The sequence below is a fragment of the Homalodisca vitripennis genome, chromosome 3, assembly GCF_021130785.1.
Source record: "Homalodisca vitripennis isolate AUS2020 chromosome 3, UT_GWSS_2.1, whole genome shotgun sequence".
In the NCBI taxonomy this organism is placed as follows: Eukaryota; Metazoa; Arthropoda; class Insecta; order Hemiptera; family Cicadellidae; genus Homalodisca; species Homalodisca vitripennis.
In genome coordinates, this window is record NC_060209.1 from 14,454,659 (window position 1) to 14,474,648 (window position 19,990).

At 36.3% G+C, this 19,990-nt stretch overlaps 1 protein-coding gene across 1 annotated transcript in view; it reads left to right on the forward strand.

Annotated features, from left to right (window-relative positions):
* Positions 1-19,990, forward strand: part of LOC124356610 (serine/threonine-protein phosphatase 6 regulatory ankyrin repeat subunit A) — a 124,009-nt gene that overhangs the window by 1,927 nt on the left and 102,092 nt on the right. The window contains 1 exon segment of the mRNA XM_046807714.1: positions 5,030-5,131. Coding sequence (XP_046663670.1) covers positions 5,030-5,131 — 102 coding nt within the window.

The following is a 19,990-nucleotide window of genomic DNA, read 5'->3' on the forward strand; positions in this document are numbered from 1 at the left end:
TCGTCATGTATAATACTGATGTACTATTTCGTTTGTAATGATAACAAACTTTGGACTTGGTTATACATATTTCCATTTTCTTGGCATGAAATTCTTTCTTGAATAGGTTCTACTTACCATACCTAACCTAGCTAGGTTTTCTGTTTAGCTTTATAGTAATAATTTTGCCTTTTAAAATTCATTTTCCATGTTATTCAGTCAGTCGCTGATGCCATACAAGTGTTGTTTCTTAGGCCATATTGATGAGACGTTTATGTAAGTAGAAAAATACAAAAAAATAATCCTTGTTCAAATTTTCTTACACCGCATTAAAATACGTAATTTGTATTCATACGAATATTAACTTATCATAAAAATATGAATAAATGTAATGGCCGAGTAACATTATAGTGCATTGTGTGTCCTCGAAGTTGTTACTGTCACTTTCAGTTTTGAAGGTGTTACATGTTTACCATCATGTCAGAACAACCCATGATGGCTGGATAATGTTTACAGAATCCCCTGATGGCGTGTCCTGTCTGGCTCTGGCCTTGCGTCGTCTTGTTGAAACCGGTCATGCTATACAGCACTTGAGGAGAATATATTAAAATGGTTCGCGTGATGCATTCTTTGCAGGTTTTGGCGAATTGCGAGTACACAGTTTCATGAAATTACAGAGTGGTGTACTAGAGTGTTAGCCCTAAACCAAGTAGCCTAATTATAAAAGTTTAGTTTTTCCTAAACGTATTATGGATGACGGCGTATTATGGATTGATATATACCCCCACCTGTCATACGGAGTGGTCTTGTGGGGAGGCTGTGCAAATACACATTTCTCTAGAGTGTTTACACTCCAAAAAAAGCCGTTCGAACAATTGCAAAACTACAATGGAGAGAGTCGTGCAGACCAGCATTCAGAAATCTGAAACTGTTGACATTACCCTGCCTCTACATTCTAGAGACGTCTATGTTTTTCAAGTCAAAATGCAATCTCATCAGAGGTAGTGATATACACTCATATGAGACTAGAGGCAGGGACAACTACCGAACTGGGAGACACAGGACGGTAGTACATGAGCGTTTGCCTTCTCAGGCAGGAGCTCAGTTTGTCAACAAACTGCCAAATTTCATAAAAAGTGCCGCAATGCCTAAGGCATTTAAAACTCGTCTGAAAACTGCATTGCTCTCAGAAGCTTTTTACAATACAGACGAGTTCATGGCACATGTTTGGGTGACCACACAATTGGCTGACTGACGCTGGTGCTAGAGTGGGAAATTCGAATAAATGAGCAGTAGGATGGATGGAATAAATTGTATGTATGAAAGTAACCTAGATGTCATGTATGAATCCAAAATTTTAGCTTATTTTCTTCTTTGACAATTGCTATAACATGTACGTGTTCTAAAGCAATAAAATTATTATTATTATTCCTGTACATGAATACGGTTGTTCTATGCTCATTGCAATAAAGACAACAGTTGTTAATCTAAAAAACCCAAATTTATTTCTCAATCATGAGATAAAATACCAATATTTTTTACATCATTCAAAACCAGTGCCTTGTAGATTACACAATATGAAACTGATGAAGACAAAGTCGTAAAGTATGAATAATGATTGGTAACTAAAAAGGCAAAATAGCAAATTCTGGGTATAATTGTTTGTAAAATAGATTTAAATCTATCAGCTTTGCCTTTTTTCTAGTAACTAATTAGGTATAATTAGGTAATTTGGATGTTTCTAGTAAGGTTGTTCAGTTAGGAAATTTATTAGGAGGTAAAAGGTGCAACATTAAGGTTAGTCATATTATGTCTGGTTCTGTATTTACAGTTTGGATGAGCTTTTGTCATGAATGATTCAAAGGTTTGCTCAGGAACCGTTTACAATACTTCGGGCTAGGCTTAAATGATTATTTATTAGGGGAGATTTTAATAAGCGGCCTACACTCGTTATTCGGTTGTTTTTAACGAACGATTCAATATGTACATATCGAACATCGATATGTAAAAATCGTACACAATAAGGGTTATAAGAAATTACCGTAACAAAAAGAATCTCGTACTGTATAATTTTAAAAGCGAAAATTTAACACTAACATTACAAAACAACAAAACCAACTATGGCCTAGAATTAGATATAAAAAACTTTACAATATTTAAAACTTGCCCAGTTTGATACCAATGAGTAACCGCTTTTGTAGAATGGAGGAAAGAATTCTCCTCATGGGTTACCAGGAGCCAAAGCCACATGTTGAAGCCACTTAAACAAATCTCGTCACTTGTGAGAAATAAATTTTCCTCATATCCATCGCCATTTTCAAAGTCTCAAAATATTAGTTACTTCTTGCTGTTTACATTAAAATTACTATAACTAGTAAGTTAAATATCAAATTGTTCCTTCGGATAAAAACATCGAACCATTCGATAAAAACAACCGAATAACGAGTGTAGGCTGATTATTGAAGTCTACCCATTTATCCCAGTAGAAGATGCCATGATCGAACCAAGATTCGAACCCGAGTCCCTTGTGAGATAAGCTGAAACGTTACCCACTAAACTACCAAGGACGGTGTCTTAAGTGAGTGCCAACCCTGAAGTCGAAGCACCCTCAGTTGTGCGAATCATAGCCTCTCACTTACAGACATGTCTCCTCTAGCAATGCAGTTCTATCCCGGTACTATCGCCAGAGTTGTAACCGAACCTTGAGCTCGGATCCTGATCGCATGTCTCTCCACTATTCCTTCTCGATCGATATCTCCATGTACTTTGCGTTTATCCATAACTTCTCCTACCCCCTAATTCTCCGAGATGCTCCAATTATATTTATCTTCCTTAATGCTACGGCGATTTGTGGGTCTCCATTTCGATTTATTGCATCACGTTTTGCAAAGAAGAGGCGAGAAGGAAATCTATGATTTAGTATCTTGATGTTTTCAATATAAATAAAATAAGAAGATCGTAGTTCACTATCATGTTTGAAAATATTTCAAAATAATATATGAACACTCGTATACAGTAAAAAGAAGCCATTGTGTATGTATATACATACATATCGCAATGCAAACAAAGAACGCCATCTCTTGTGTCAAAGAGGTTTGTTGCAAGTATGAAAACCGGATGTTTATTTGACACTGTTGTCTCTACCATAGAGGTTACTTGACTCTTGGTATTGGACTACTATCTCACCTTGACTGTCGCGTGCATTGTGGTCGCAGATAAAATCTCTGCAAAAATATCCTGGCATGAATAAATAATATGGCAACGCATCTAAATCTGACACTGTATTAAGCAAAGAAATCAGGCACAATTTATTATTTCTAAAACAAGTTAAGCACTTTTTGTCTAAAGTTGAACTGGCAAATGATAGCAAACGTATATTAAAAATGTACATATGTGTAATTTTTGGAGAACATTTAGTACCTTTTTTTAAAATTATAACCTGTATAACGAGTTGTATTTCATAAAAAACCAAACTTAATATAACAATCCACTTAAATAAAAAATTTTGTATTAAAGTGTTTCAAAATTGTATTAATCATTAATTGTTGTTACGTAATGTTTCGTACCCCACATGGTTGAATATGTTTTCAAAATGACGTCACATTCTTTATAGAAATATTTTAACTATTTTTGTCCTTTTGATAGGTATAAATAACAAAGATTTAACAGTAACCTATTAAACTAATATATATATTGCAATTCTGTACAGAACGTTAATAAAATTTATCTGACATGAAAGAAATGGTGCCTAATATAACGAAAGGGTGTTTAAGAAGCTCAAGTCTCAAGAATAATATCGTACTGGAACTAAGAAATAAAGATCTATAAGATTATAAATTCAGAAAATGTAATTACTCAAATCAACAGATCAAGTTTTATTGTAGAAACGTATAATCGTATTCCAAAGTACCAATGATGTCAAAATGGACCCTATATTAAAAAACATCAAAACTGAAGTGTTCTGCACACAAGTTGTCCAGTCAAAACATTTCAACATTGATGCTAAATTCCATAATTGTATCTACTAACGCCGATAAGCCAGTGTAATCAACTGCCTCGTCTATGTCCGAAAAGACTTCCAGAGCTACTCCTTTAGCACCCAACAAGGCTTTCTTAAAGTTCTCCCCTTAAACTGATCAGTTGGGGAGAGTATGAGTTTGATTTTAGTTTCCGTTCGAAACTATTTATTAGAGGCATTCATATCTCCCCCAAAGAATCGTCCTACATCAACAAGCACAAGCTGCTGGGGAGGCAGAAATCCTTATCGCTTCGGAATTGATTTCCTCCATCCTAACAGCATCTTCTGTCTTTTGATGTTGGCAGATGTCTTGCATCTTTATACCCTCCATTCCATTTTCATAAACTAGAAGCATTAGCTGTCTTGTTTGTGCAATTCAAAGGGGAGTTCCAGATAGTAGCACACTTCATCTATTCTTATATCGGTGACAATGGTTCAACTGCCGAACGATACTGTCTAAGATAAGAATTGTAGGTATAAAATTCCTTGGATTAGGCCATCCTGCCTGAGACTCCAACAACCCTTCACAGCCAGTAACAAGTCCTTGAGCACCACCCCGAAGCGAGCTCTGCCATCAGTATATCTGCTATTTGTTTTTAATGATCTGTAACTAAAACTGTTGCAAGGAAAACAATTTGGTGATCACGGAATCCGAAAAGCCTATAGAACTTAATTGCAGAAAAGTAAATAAAAGAATCGCAGCATCTTAAACTAATGGCTGGTGGAAACAAGTCCCAAATATTTTGGGAATCGAAGGGGACTTTATATAAACAGTACCAAAAAAAGACGCGCGTTGAAAATATTCCTTCTGTGCTTGCTAAGAAATTCTTTAAAATATTTATCTAAGTGTCTATTGAAAGTTCCCAACTATGTGCACAATTGTATTATTGATTTTGCATACCACATCTAAACCGCTTAAGCAAACTATTACTAGTTCATCAAACCGAGTTTGGATGACGTTAAAATCCAACTGTTGTAAAATGCGAGTGTTCAAGTGATAGACGACACAGTGATAACATGTTATTGTTGCAGGCCACTGGGATGACCCCGCTCATGTTCGCCGTCAAGGAGAACCGAACCTCTTTCGTGGATCGCATGATAGACCTGGGCTGTGACGTCACCGCCAGAAACAATGTGAGTCTCTTTTCTGCATGTAGTACATATATGGTGTAGTCTGAGTTACGCTTATTTTACCTAAGATTGCTCTTACACAGGGTTTTTTTACTATTTTTATGGGTTTCTTAAATTCCAATCTTTCGTTGTTATACCACTTAATAGCCAATGTTTAAATCGTACCACAAGGTTATCTGCTACTGGAGCTAAATGAACAGTTTTCTTGGAATTAACTTTTTTTCCTCTTATTCCTTATTCTTCTCGTCCTCATGGGCCACTGGCCTGTGCGAGGATCTTATCAAACAGAATAAGGGGGAGAGTCGATACAGTAGAAGGTCGATGGTACTGATAAAAAGTGCAACGGTTACCGACAGGATTCGAACCTGCGCTACCTCTAACTCAGACTCTAAGTCCAACGACTTGGACTACTCGGCCATCGGCACTCCCAAAGTAATTATAGTGATACAAAACATCAGTAACACTACGTTTCGAGCAATCTGATCTCTTCTTCAGGTACATAACTAACCTAACACATAATTACAAACTAGGTTAAAATGGTTGAAGAGAATAACAGATTTATTATTTAGAACTTCATTAAGAAATATTTTATTGTGAGGCAAAGTATTGTTAAATTGTATTCTGTCTTTAGAGAAGAGGTTATCTATAAAGACTCTATGGCTTTAAAGAAAAATCCACAACAACAAAAATGCCTGCACCACTTTAAGCTGAACCTAGTGACTGTGGGGTTACTATCCGATGTTGTTTGTCTTTATTTATTTTTGTGTTTTTACTTTGTGTTGTTTTTACCTTTTAATCATTGTCAATTTAACCATGTGGCGCTTTTTTAAAACTTTTTAACCAACTGATGATGAAATCTTTCTTGTATAACTCCTCCTTGTAGCTAAACAGACCCGGAGCATAGACTCCTATGTTAAGGTCAGAGCCCGGCCTATATTCGGAGGATTGATAGCCTCAAACAAGGTGTTTGTAGTATCGAGCCCAGCCTTGCCCGGCAGACCAGTGTCCTATATACGCATGTGTCCTAAGCAGGCCAGGGGTCAACTGAAACCAGGTCAACAGCCATTCAATTTGTGTTCTTGAATCTTAACCAACTTTGACAACTACAAAACAGGGGTTTTCTGAACAAAAAACACTTTTTTAGAGAATAAAAATATCGTACATGCATAAAAGCCAAATACCACTGACTGACTCATTGCGAAATGTTCGAAAATACATATCAGATTTACCATGAAAAACAGTAATACTTCTAATGGCAATTTGTATCACCGGAGACCGCACAATCAGAAGACGTACTCTCGAATTGAGGTGGGGGGAAATTGGCGATGAATGGAGCAGAGTGAGTGTCAAAATGTATTTATGAATGAAAGTTCGATGTGACGTGTGTGATAAATTATTAGATACTTGACGTTTGCTATACAAATGTACTTTTTGTCTCCACAATAAATACTTGACTACTGACTACTAGATTCAGAATTGTTAAAGCACTATAAATTAACATAAGTCATACAGATATGCTTAGGACGGATTTGTTGTGCGTTTCAAAGCAATTCAATACGAGTTATTAATTTTTACAATGAAGATGGTAAGACGCTCGTTAATATCTATATTCCAATCTGCCATATTAGTCAATAGTCAATAGTCAAGTATTTATTGCGGAGGCAAAAAGTACATTTGTATAGCAAACGTCAAGTATCTAATAGTTTTGACACACATGCTACATCAAACTATCCTTCATACATACATTTTGACACTCACTCCACTCCATTCATCGCCAATTTTTTCCCACCTCAATTCGAGAGCAAGTCTTCTGATTGTGCGGTCTCCCAGTTACATGCCAAAAACTCGTTCACGCTATAAAAAGCGTTGGATACTAAACAGCGTTTCAAACGAGTTTTAAATGTTTTATGCGTAGGCGAATTTTTAATTTCATTTGGCAAGCTGTTGATGAGATGAACTCCTGCCTGTGAGGGCAAACGTTCATTAACTACCGTCCTGTGTCTCCTGGTTCGGTAGTTTTCTCTGCCTCTTGTCTCGTACGAGTGAACATCCTGTCCGTTGGTCAAGGTGCATTTAAGCATACAATATGACTTTGTTTATAAAATGTAGACTTGGCAGAGTCAACAGTTGCAATCTTTTGAAAACTGGCCTGCACTAATCACTTAATTTTAATTTTGCAATGATGCGTATCGCTCGTTTTTGAAGCTTGAACGCTCTTACAAATTGGTTACTTGCACATGCACCCCACAGCACTAGTCCATAGGTGAGATGTAGATAGATCAAGCCATAATAAGCCGTCATCATAACCTGAATAGGGCAGTATTTAGCTAGAGACCTCAGCACATAAATGCCTGAGGCTAATTTGGAGCAAACGTAATCGATATGAAAATTCCATGTCAACTCTTGATCAAGGTAAATTCCAAGGAATTTCGAGGATCAGATCTCTTCTAATATGGCCTCATCTAACACGATGGCCGGGCCATATTCGCAGTCTGTCGAGCGCAAAGAAAAATATTTACGGATGCAGTGGGAAGCGGAAGTTACAAAACTATGATGATTAGATGCTCTAACGACCAGGCCCGTACTCAGATAAATTTTTTTGGACAATTTTACAGAGGCCCGAGACACACGTCTCTATTACGGGACTGTGTCGACGGACGAGATAGCTCAATATAATAACTTTAACTTACTATTGAATCTTACTATCATTAATAAAATATGGTCAATGGGATAACGATGGGGGGGGGAGTGAAGCGTTGTGACGGGGACGCGGTGGTGGGACATAATGGGACCCCCCTCCCACCAATGCTGAGTACGGCCCTGCTAATGAATATTACAGATTTTACCGATGTTTGAGAGCAGGTTTATACTAACGTGAATGTTCCTGCCAAAACCAACAATTAGAACCGCAATAGACGGAGATCAAATGGATTTAATTCAATTCATAAAGCATAAATAAAGAACATTAAAACAAATTTATCACACTAAATATGCAATCAATGCAGAGTAAACAATTCAAACGTACATACATTAAATATACTACAGCCCGATAAACATAGACGATGAAAACAAAGCCTTCACTCCGCATTTTTTATAGCAGTTTCCTGTTTCGTGACTGTTAAAAAAGATTAGAGTTGACATACAACTGAAGAAAACCGCTATCTGATCTCGGGAACCCATCCATCCCGAGTGTCCGCAGTGTAATTATATCGTACTTCAAGGTTGCTGCGTAACGAGGTGCGTGGATAGCTAGCGTGGTGGCGGGGGTTGTGCGAAGCTAACTAGCGTAGCGGTGGAGGTGTTCCGTAGTTAACTAGCGTGGTGGCGGGGGTTGTGCGAGGCTAGCTAGCGTGGATGTGGAGGTGGTGCGTGGATAGCTAGCGTGGTGGCGGGGGTTGTGCGAGGCTAGCTAGCGTGGCGGTGGAGGTGGTGCGAGGATAGCTATCGTGGCGACGGAGGTGGTGCGAGGCTAGCTAGCGTGGCGGTGGAGGTGGTGCGAGGCTAGCTAGGGTGGCGGTGGAGGTGTGCGAGGCTAGCTAGCGTGGTGGTAGAGAAGGTGCGAGGCTAGCTAGAGTGGCGGTGGAGGTGGTGCCAGGCTAGCCAGCGTGGCACGCGGGACAATATTGGAGTTGCGTGTGTTACGGCGTTTTAATTATCCATGCCAAGGTCCTGCTTATCTTAGAATGTGCATATCTTGGGGTGTGGCGGGTCGATAGACTTGACCCAATAAATGGCAATACATCATGACTGTGTTGCATACGCATACAGTACACCATGGTTTCAACCCACGTGTAAGAAGAGATTATCAATAAAATAAGAGATTCATAAAATAATGTTTTCTTCTTTGCAAAACCATTGTGTATGCATATATTCTACAATTACTTATGCATGAAAACCCACGGTTAAAAATTTGCATATGAATACATACATTCTGACCCAAACCATTAGTCTTCACATAAAATATTGTCCGTTTAAATGATGTAGAACTTGGACTATGCTTATTTTATAAAATTTTTCTGAACTCCTTGTAGACCATCCATCCTTTGTTGGATATGAAGAGTCAATAAATATCTTAAAAACGATTTCTTAAGTCCATTATTCATTTACTAAGTATAACTTTCACAACTTGAGCCAAGAAAAAAATATTAAATCACCTAAAACATGACCTACATTTTAAATGTGTCAAGCTTTAAACCATCGTAATTTGTTTAAGTGTGAACTTTTTCAGGTCGGAATTGCGGCATTGCACTCTACTAATAAAGACCTTTAATTTGATGTACTACTCGACCTATGTTCTAATTTAAGATTTCCTTTTGACTCTGCAGGCCGTACCCCTGACATGACAAAAAATGGTTAGTTGCTTCAAAAAGTAGATTTATAAGTGCAGAAATGATGTACAAAATTTTATTACTTTACCTGTAATCGTTCGGGAATTATCAAGCACGTGCGGTACCTTTTTACACCCTGTATGATAAAGAATACACACTGTTCAGAGTGCTAAAATTTTAAAACACTAGGCCCACTCAATGTTTTTGTAACAGTCAGAGCTAAGTACTTTGATGGGTTTCGTAGGTACGGACGAACTCTTCCGTGATTTTTTCGTAGGTACCTAACCTGATTGAAGTACTGTGTGTCTTCTACACGTTCTTGGTGGGGGGGGGCGGATTATCCCCAAAGAGAAATTACTTCTACCTGGTTTATCCCCTCCAGTTAAATCTACAGTGAGTACAGCAAAATCGATGTAACTCTTAAATTTGATCAAAGTCAAGGAGTGGCACATTACTAGCCGCTAATGTCGAGATATTGGGGTGCAAGAATCAGAAGTCAGAAATCCTTTATTCAGAAATATACAATATCATAACATGGTAAAATAACCCAGACACCAAAAATGGCGTGTGTGGGCATTATAGCTACTCAGTAATTAAACTATTTTTCATTTTATGTGTGCCTACTTCCATATTAGTATTCAAAATAGTATCCCTAATACTACAACCAATACATACCAATTTATACATTCTCAGTATTCTACATTACATCTATTACTTATAAATAAATAGAGAAATAGTATATAAATAAACACTTTATAAACAGCAATAACAATACATAGAATATTATATCTAAATAACGATAAATAAAATCTTACATCTAAATAACAATAAACAAAACAGAAAAGTAACAAAAAAAGCTTAATGAACTCATCATGCAAAAAGAATGTTATAATTGACAAATAAATTGAAAACAATAATATTACATTAATATAGAACACACAACAGCTCTCATCTCATGCTTATCACACAGGCAAGACCATGTACCGATTTCCCCCAGCGTACCTTACTTTTTGTTTGGAAGCAGAAATACCTTCGCCTAAACTTTACTAAACTTGGAATTCAATTTAAGCAATAAATATACGCAATAAATTATATATAACAACTATAAATAAACTATAAAAACGTAAAACAAATATAAACTCTGACAGAACATAACAACAATATAAACTCTGATAGAACATAAAAACAATATAAACTATGAAATTAGTGAACAATAAAATGCAATAGCAACTCAATTTATTACTTTAACAAATAATTCAGCAATAACAACAAATAGCACTGTTTGGTTTTAACAAGATATTAGACTATAAATATTAACAAATACTTTATATAGCAACAATAATACACAAGAATTATATTACATAAATTAATAAATTGTAACAATAATACATAAATAACACCACAGAATTAAATTTTTGAAGAGTAGATAGATAGGTCTAGTCTACTGCAGAGGATAACTGTTGGAGTTGGCGGGGCTCACGCTGAGAGAAAGTTTCCAAAGGTCTGTATGGCGCACAATCTAATTTTCGTCAAATCAGTGGGGTAATATTCTACGAGAAGAAATGCGATCTTCAGTAGTGGTAGTTGGGATGGGATCTAAAGGATTAGGCACGTCAAACAAAATGTCAAAACAGAGTCTATGAAGAACTATCTGGCCGAGAGTGACTATCTTTAGTCTCTTTATCTCGTATTTTAACGCTGACATAGCTAGTACTTATTTCGTCTGATGTTTGCCGTTAGTATGATAAGCTAAAAAACGTTATCTGATGAAAAATTTATGTTTTTTACCCTATCGTTTCGTACAACTTAACGCGTCTGAAGATTGATTTCTTTCTGAGAAAAAAATTACTCTACTGTGTTTACGAAAATGTGTGTGGATGTACAATGCAAATTGGCTCTAGGTTCCTGGACTGTTGGAGAATTTTAATAAGCTACAGTTTGAATATTTACTGTCTTACACGGAACACGGAACAGTTCTGACAAGTACAAGAACATTCTACATCACGTATATTTTAGACCATACCTTATATATTTTGAACAATCAGGTGTGCATTCAGCAGTCATCATTAAATGTTTTTCTTGTTCTACTGAGATTTTGGATCTACATTTGGAAAACCTTAGAACCAAATTTGAACATATATGCAAGACCACCTTGTTTTTCATTGATGATTGCATCAGCGTCGTCAGCATAAAAACTTTGGGGGTGTCCGAGAACACTTCCCCAAAACATGTGGGGGTCCTCCCCCGGAAAGTTTTTTAAAAACTGTGACCTAGAAAATGACGTCTAAACACTAATTTAAGCGCAAAATCTTAAATTTCTACAAGCAGGTTTTTTTATTGAAACAATTTGTTCTTGGTCTGAAAAAATGTCTAAAAATACAATTGAAAACTTCTATTTCATATATATATATATATATATATATATATATATATATATATATATATATATATATATATATTAAATAAAAACTTATTATCAGGTTCAATAAGCTTTATTTTACACACGCTACTGTTATTAAATGCGGTTTATCACATCACAAAGTAAAAATTAACTTTAAAATTGTAGACTTTTCTCCCTTTACGGTGCACTATAACAATCCAAATTGACCACTTGCTTAAAGGAAGTATGCGGGCAGTGCGGGCGAACTGCGGAGCCCCGAGCGGTGACTGTGTTATTTTTGCTCTTAAAAAATATTACGACTTCTGTTAAATTTCTTATCAAATTAAGGTGGGGGGGGGGGCAAAACTGCCTTTTCAAATATTTGGGGGGAGACGCGTCCCCCATGTCTCCTATGGCGGCGACGCCCGTGGATGAATGAACTGATTTTCGTCATAATAACACAATTTTTACATGTTCCATTTCAAGATAAATATCTAGTTCCTCTGAAATATCTTAGGTAAACTGACGTCACCTGCCATGTCAGGAAACTCGATTGACCGGATATTAACATCAGCGTGCTATCAAGCCCCACCCAGTCAGTACCACCTTAATGTGCTCCACACGACAGATGCATTGGTAATGGCTTCCTTTCGTGCAGATCTCTCGCTTGTCAACATTTAATTGACGCTCGCCTCTAAACCCGCTGGTGAGCAAGGTGGAAACTATTAGTTGAGAGCATTAACATTCCTTTAGTACAGTTTTATCCTGCTGAATGAATTATTTTCAAAGAAATCATTATGACTTGGGACAAAAAGTCCCATTCCTCAATATAATCCAAAAGGTTGACTTATATAATCCTTAAAATGACATATCCGGTTCATTTCAAGGTAATTTAAGTATTTATTTTCATTAGATACGGGTTTTAATAGCCGTAATAAAAACGTACAACAAATGTAATGGACAGAATTAAACTGTATTACATTCCCAAAGTACGAAAGAAGTACGTAAATAATACCAATGATTGAATATATAGTCTATTTATATATATATATATATATATATATATATATATATATATATATATATATATGAATGTTTGTGTGTTTGTCCTTTATGGCATCGTGAACTATTTGAACGATCACTATGAAAATTTGTATGTATATGTATTTTTCCACGGAGAAGGTTTATATGCTATGCCCATTGATGTAACTCGCCACCAAGTGACGCTGCAAAAGATAATAGTCTTTAAAGTGCCTGCACATTATTAACTGCAATTACCTGACAGTTATGTGTATTAAATAACCAAATACTATTTGAAGGCGCTAAGTTATGGTGGAGAATTTCTCTTTAAGATAAATTTCTGGTTGAACTTAAAGCTTGAATGTTAGACTACTTTATAATAAAGTAAAGGACCGTGTACAATAGCTATAAATATACAGACACTTTCTTGGTCGTGGCAACAAGGCAAACTCTACATCGGCGTTGGAAATCTAATTGACTCGTACCAAAAGTGCACATACCCGGGCAAAGCTTACATAGAGTGTGCGAAGCCGCGGGAATCAGCTAGTTGCTCTATAAAAACTTTTTGATGCACGAAATTAAAATTCAACCTTTAGTGTAAACACAAAAGAGAGATACAAAATCTTATACGATTCATCATTTTACTAGAAGGTAGTACAACGCTACACCACTTGTCACGGAACAGACTTTGCTGAGGTCCAGTGAAAATTTGAAGTATATAACTCGATTCATTAGTGATAGATAGAATAAAAGCCAATCATACGCGATGACATTTATACATCCCCCTGCTTACAAAAGAGAAATTTGTGGCAGCCCAATGAGTGATAGGCTTCAACAACGTTCTGCCACATTCTGCGGTTGAACATTTAACATCCTAAAACCTCTACTTGTCTATGTAGAAATGAAGTTCCGGGAAAAAGTTTCCACTGATGAAGTCTTTCTCGAGATATCTTGCCACCGATACATTCACATTTTAGTTTATTACATTGGGTTTCATTTCAGTGTATAAATAATAAAAGTCTACAGACCAAGGCACCATAAAATCATGTTGGATGTTTTGTGATAATTTGGCTACATTCTCACATGTTAATCTCATGAGTGTACTGAGTTTGCTTTACAAGTTTATTTATTCTGCTATTTTCTTGTTTCCATCACGGTTACACATAAGACCAATGTAAAAACATTCGATGATGCTTAGCAAAATCCCATGGAGTGACAAGCATCATCATCGAACTCAGTGTCCTTCATGTAGAAATTGAAGCTTCATCCACAATTTCAAGTCTATAAGTCCGTTCCTTTTCGAGATATCGTGCGGATAGACAGTCAGACAGCAATTAAAATTTTCCAGCCCCACGAGTTCTATCAGAAAATACGTTCAAATAATTTATTACTTTCCCGTGTTAAGTTGAATCCTGGTAATGTTTCTGTGATATATTCGGAAGGATGGAATGTGTAGATTTATTTGTCTTCAAACCCTTTCATTTTCATAAGAGTACTATGAGTATATTTTTTATATTTTTAACTCAAGCCATAAAATTTCAAAATATAGTACAAATTCTTTGTTTGAAGGTTATTTTTGACGATAGAAGGTTTGTGAAGGAAACAGGAATTTTTCCGGATATTTGCCATCGTTCAGTGACACAAGAAATCAGTAACACTACGTTTCGAGATCTGCAATCTGATCTCTTCTTCAGGTAAGGAACTAAACTAATACATAATTACAAACTAGGTTAAAATAAACAAATCTTACCAAAGCGTTGTGGCACGCCTATGTCAGGAATCGCAACCACCATGTTGTTTGTCAACTTCACTAACTCTATAAACATGCACTTAATAAGAAACTATACATACAAAACACTAATCATTAAAACTGAACTACGGAATACAGGTCACAATACGTTTTCATTCGTCTACTAACCACCTACGACTGTTTTGTATAGTTTCTTATTAAGTGTATGTGTAGTTACTGATTTCTTGTTTCACTGAACGATGGCAAATGTCCGGAAAAATCCTGTTTCCTTCATAGTACAAATCCTTATAAAACAAACCAAGTGTAGGATAGCTTAAATGGAGGTATCTTTGTTTCAACAATTCCTTGCATGGTGATGAACCGTACTTCAGTGATACTCCGAAGCTCGTTAGAAACTGTCTTGACGAAAACGGAACTAACTGTTGGATCATTATCTTAGGTCAAGAACAGAGGTGTTTTATCAGCTCTGACAAGAGTTTTCTGCTGATAAGTACCAAAGTGGACGTAGCGGTTTCTCGCGTGATTTTCCAACCCCGCAGTCTTCTTTTTGTCTGCACCACCCGCACCATCGTGTGCCATGCCGCATTTGCATACCGGTATCTAGTAAAAAATCTGGACAGGTCAGATCTTATTACTTGTTTAAAATAACGCCTCTAGAGTGCTAAAAGTAATTGTTAGGTCGTGGAGCTCGGTGTTATCTCGGTTTGTTTTGTCGACTGAATACTTTTAAGTGTTTTATTATCTTCTTTACCTCTCGAAAACGTTTCTCTTCGGCTATGTAATTAATGTCGGTTTCTTGCAAAAGTTAAATCTTTTCTGAATCATTTCTGATGTATTTTATATATCAAATATACTACAAACACTAATAGGAAGAGTTCTTTAACCGGAAAACAAATCTTATAATGCGATGTTGTTCCGGGCTTGAACTAAATTGATGATCTAGTATTGTCAGAGTTTTGTTTGTTTGTGCAGTTATTTTAACAAATTAGGAATGTATAGGAATTCACCTAAGATTAACTGCACAAAAATATGCTATAACAAATAAAAGTGAAGAAGTAAAGGATGCCTTGTTTTACCAGGCTAAACAGTTACTTTATTTCATAGCTCCCGTTTTTACTGAAAGGTTAAAACCCGTCTGAAAATCGAGTAATGTTTAGTGGTATGGTGACAGTCCTCGATAATTTTAAAGCAAATTAGTCAAGTAAAGTAAAGATGTCTAATTTTATCAGGCGAAGTTAGGACTAAGAAGCTCTCTCTAACAAACCTGGAGACCAACGGCTTAAAGGTGACTTCCGAACCACCACCAATGGCCGGGCAGGCGGACTGCTTGCAAGGACAGGGTGGCTCAGCGGTCACCCATCCAAGCAGCAGCCACGCTCGACGTTGCTTGATCCGGTTATCTTGCGATAACCGTTGTACCCGCTACACTGCGCCTATTGGGAAAAATAAATAGTTTTTATTTTTCCAAGAAGTTTCGTAGGTATTTGAAACAGAATGTATAGACATCTTATAACCATGCCCAAATAAGTACAGTTGTTTATAAGAATTGTATATCTTATGAACACCCTGTATACAGGGTGTACATAAAGTCCTGCACGGGTATAATATTTTCTGAACGATAACAGATAAATAAACAAGATTTGGTACATCAATACTACACCTAAAAAATCTACTTTTTGAAGGAACTATCAGTTTTCTGTAATATCATGGGGACGTCCCGCAAGGAGTCAGAAGGAAATCTTAAATAGGAGCATAGGTCAATATGGAAATCATTTTAAAGGGCTTATCTAGCAGAGTTTAATGCCGCAAACCGCACTCAAAAAGATTGATCCAGTACAAAATGGCGGCTGTTCGAAGATTTTACTTGGTTACATTTTATTAGTAGCCATAACCCCAGTAAAGCAAAACTGCAACCAAACAAATACTGCAGCTAACTACTACATTATGCTTGTCAGTTGTACATAAGTGAATTATGACATTAGGTATCCTCAAGGGTTACAAATTTGGTCCTAATATATTGATAACAGGGAAAACCTGATAACAGTAACAATTAGAAATCTCTTATTTTTGGGTCGCAGTTAGGACTTTCCTATTAGCCAGTTTATTCATAGTAGGCTATTCTAGTTTTCTTGTTTTAGTAGTGCTGTCCATCCATTTTATCAGTGCGCTTTAGTACAAAAGAGTTTGTCGTATTGCTTGTAGTTCTTCAACTACATTATGTCGCTTGACGAACGTGAACGTATAACACTTCTTATGATGGTTGGTTGGGGAAATAACAGACGATCACACGAGGAAGCATGCCATTTATTTAATGACTACTTTCACGAAAGGCAGCCAATTTCTAGAACAACTGTAGGGAGAACTGTTCAACACTTTATGGAAATAGGAAGTGTTTCCGATCGTCATAGGTCGCTGAGATTTCTAATTGTTACTGTTATCAGGTTTTCTCCGTTATCAATATATTAGGACCAAATTTGTAACCCTTGAGGATGACTAATGTCATAATTCACTTCTGTACAACTGACAAGCATAATGTAGTAGTTAGCTGCAGTATTTGTTTGGTTGCAGTTTTGCTTTACTGGGGTTATGGCTACTAATAAAATGTAACCAAGTAAAATCTTCGAACAGCCGCCATTTTGTACTGGATCAATCTTTTTGAGTGCGGTTTGCGGCATTAAACTCTGCTAGATAAGCCCTTTAAAATGATGTCCATATTGACCTATGCTCCTATTTAAGATTTCCTTCTGACTCCTTGCGGGACGTTCCCATGATATTACAGAAAACTGATAGTTCCATCAAAAAGTAGATTTTTAGGTGTAGTATTGATGTACCAAATCTTGTTTATTTCTCTGTTATCGTTCAGAAAATATTATACCCGTGCAGGACTTTATGTACACCCTGTATATATTCACTGAAAGGAATGAAATTCTTTATTGATAACAATTTAGTTCCCTTAAGAAACGTTTTATTAAACATATCTTAAACTTTTCCTTTAACAAATTAGTTAAAAACGCAATTTTCTTAACTCATAAATCATTTGGATAATGTTCTCACTGAAGCTTCACCAGATTTATACTGAAAAATGTACATATTCCTCCTTCTTAATTTGGCTTTGTTACAAAAATACCTAAATTTACTACATTAAACGCTTGTAATTTCTCGTGAGAAATACATTTTTTTCTTGTTTCTCTTCAGGAAAGTTTTCTAAGAGAGCTACGAAATTAAAATAGAAAATAATCCTAACCGAAAATCCGATTCCAACATCTTAAGATCGTGCTTGGCCCTGTCTTGTGCTTAAATCACGAGTTACCGACACACGCTTTTGAAATCATTTCTCTTCAAATAAGAAAACACTATTCAGTTCGATGACTCTAGTTCCAGGAGAAAAACACTTCTCAGGGAATAAATTTACCCTTAAAAATGTATGACTTATTTTTACAATATTGAATTTTGAAACAATAGTGATTTGTATTTACATTATTTAAACTAGAAACGTTATTTCTTTCATAATTACTGCTGTACACATAGTCAGTCAAAATAGTAATAATAATAATGCGATAATTCAGTACAATTTAATCCCATTCCCTATAATCAACTTCCATTATCCTATTCAGCTTTGGTGTGTTGTAAATTCACGATTAAAAACTTTTCACTTATTCCAAAAAATTGTTCCCAGAACAACCCCCTAACCGACGTATGAATTTTTCACATTTGAAACTACCCCTAGCCTACTCCTACTTTCTCCTACTCACCAATGGTTCACGAACTGAAATGCAAAATCTATTTTCAATCTAAATTTATATAGGTATTTTTATAATTCCAAAAAGGAGTGAATAGAACTATGACCATATTGGTTTATAAAATGTAATAATTTATTTCACAACTGACAGCGCTGTAAACTGTAATTACGTTCTATAATTGCCTTTAAAGTAACTAATTAAATATTAATGATCTCCTTATAAAACGTCTATACGTATTCTTTGCTATGTCCTTCATATATCTGATTTTACAAATAAGGTTAATTCATTTAAATTTATTTAGAATTGAAAGATAAAAAGTATACCTCGTGATAAAACCTCTTTAGATTGTTATCTGAATCGTCAGCAGGTGAAATGGAGGATTAGATATGGCAACAAGAAACTTTTCTACCACACGTGGTGCAATACGATTGTAGCAATTTCCGCAAGAAGTATGCAGAGCGGTCAAGGTCATGAGAAATCAGTTGGTAGATATTGCGCAATGATAGCGCCACTGCACTCACGCTGCAAATACACTGCGATGGTAGTTTAGATTAGGGAGAAATGTCAGGTTGTTATTACAGAAAATAGTAACTCCTTTCATACAATAACGCCTAGTTTAACTTAACCTATCAGGTTTTTTAAACTAAAACAAAAATAGAAATAACAAATAGTTTTGGAACACATTATTTTAACTGTTGTTTCCAATGAGCAACATTTTTCTAGGTCTTAAGTTTTTCAGTTCATAACAAGTCAAATAATTGCCAAAACAATAGATTATAACCTTGAGATAATTCCGCTTCGCTTTGGAGAGCCATCCTCGTGCAATACATAAACATTGATTTGCACAACCTATAAATAAAAAATAATAAACATTTTACTACTTTTTTAGATTTTATTTGTATAAAAAACCATTTTATTTGTATGGTAGAGAGAGAGAGAGAGAGAGAGAGAGAGAGAGAGAGAGGAGAGAGAGACAGAGAGAGAGAGAGAGAGATAGTGAGAGAGAGAGAGAGAGAGAGAGAGGAGAGAGAGAGCGAGAGAGAGAGAGAGAGAGAGAGAGAGAGAGAGGAGAGAGAGAGAGAGAGAGAGAGAGAGGACTTTATTGCATAAGCATTGAGCTCAGAAATGGCGTCATGTTACAAAAATATAAAGACAGGCATTTACAAAACAGGTACGTATTTTAGGTCAGGTCTATGTTGATGTACACAGCGATCAGCAAACTCGTCCAAATCATAGACAGAGACATCGAGCAGCCAGTTCAGAAGCCTCATCTTCAGAGTCTTTGGATTGCCACGCTTGATGCCGTTCGGTAAGAGGTTGAAAAAGTTTGGCTCCGGCATAGGACGGCCCTTTCGAGTATCTGGATGTTCTGTGTGCAGGCAGGTTAAAGTCAGAAGTGTACCTGGTGTTATGGTCATGTACGTTACCATTTCCTCTGCAGTGCTTGGTTGGAGGCAAAGACGACCACCTCACAAATGTAAATGGAGGCTACAGTTGGAATTCTGAAGGTTTTAAACAGTTCCTTGCAGCTGGCTCGCTTCTGGATCCCCCAAGAACTCGTACGGCGCGCTTCTGCAGCACAAACACTCGCTGGATGTTTTCCTTAGAAGCAGCACCCCAAACAACTATCCCATACCTGATGTG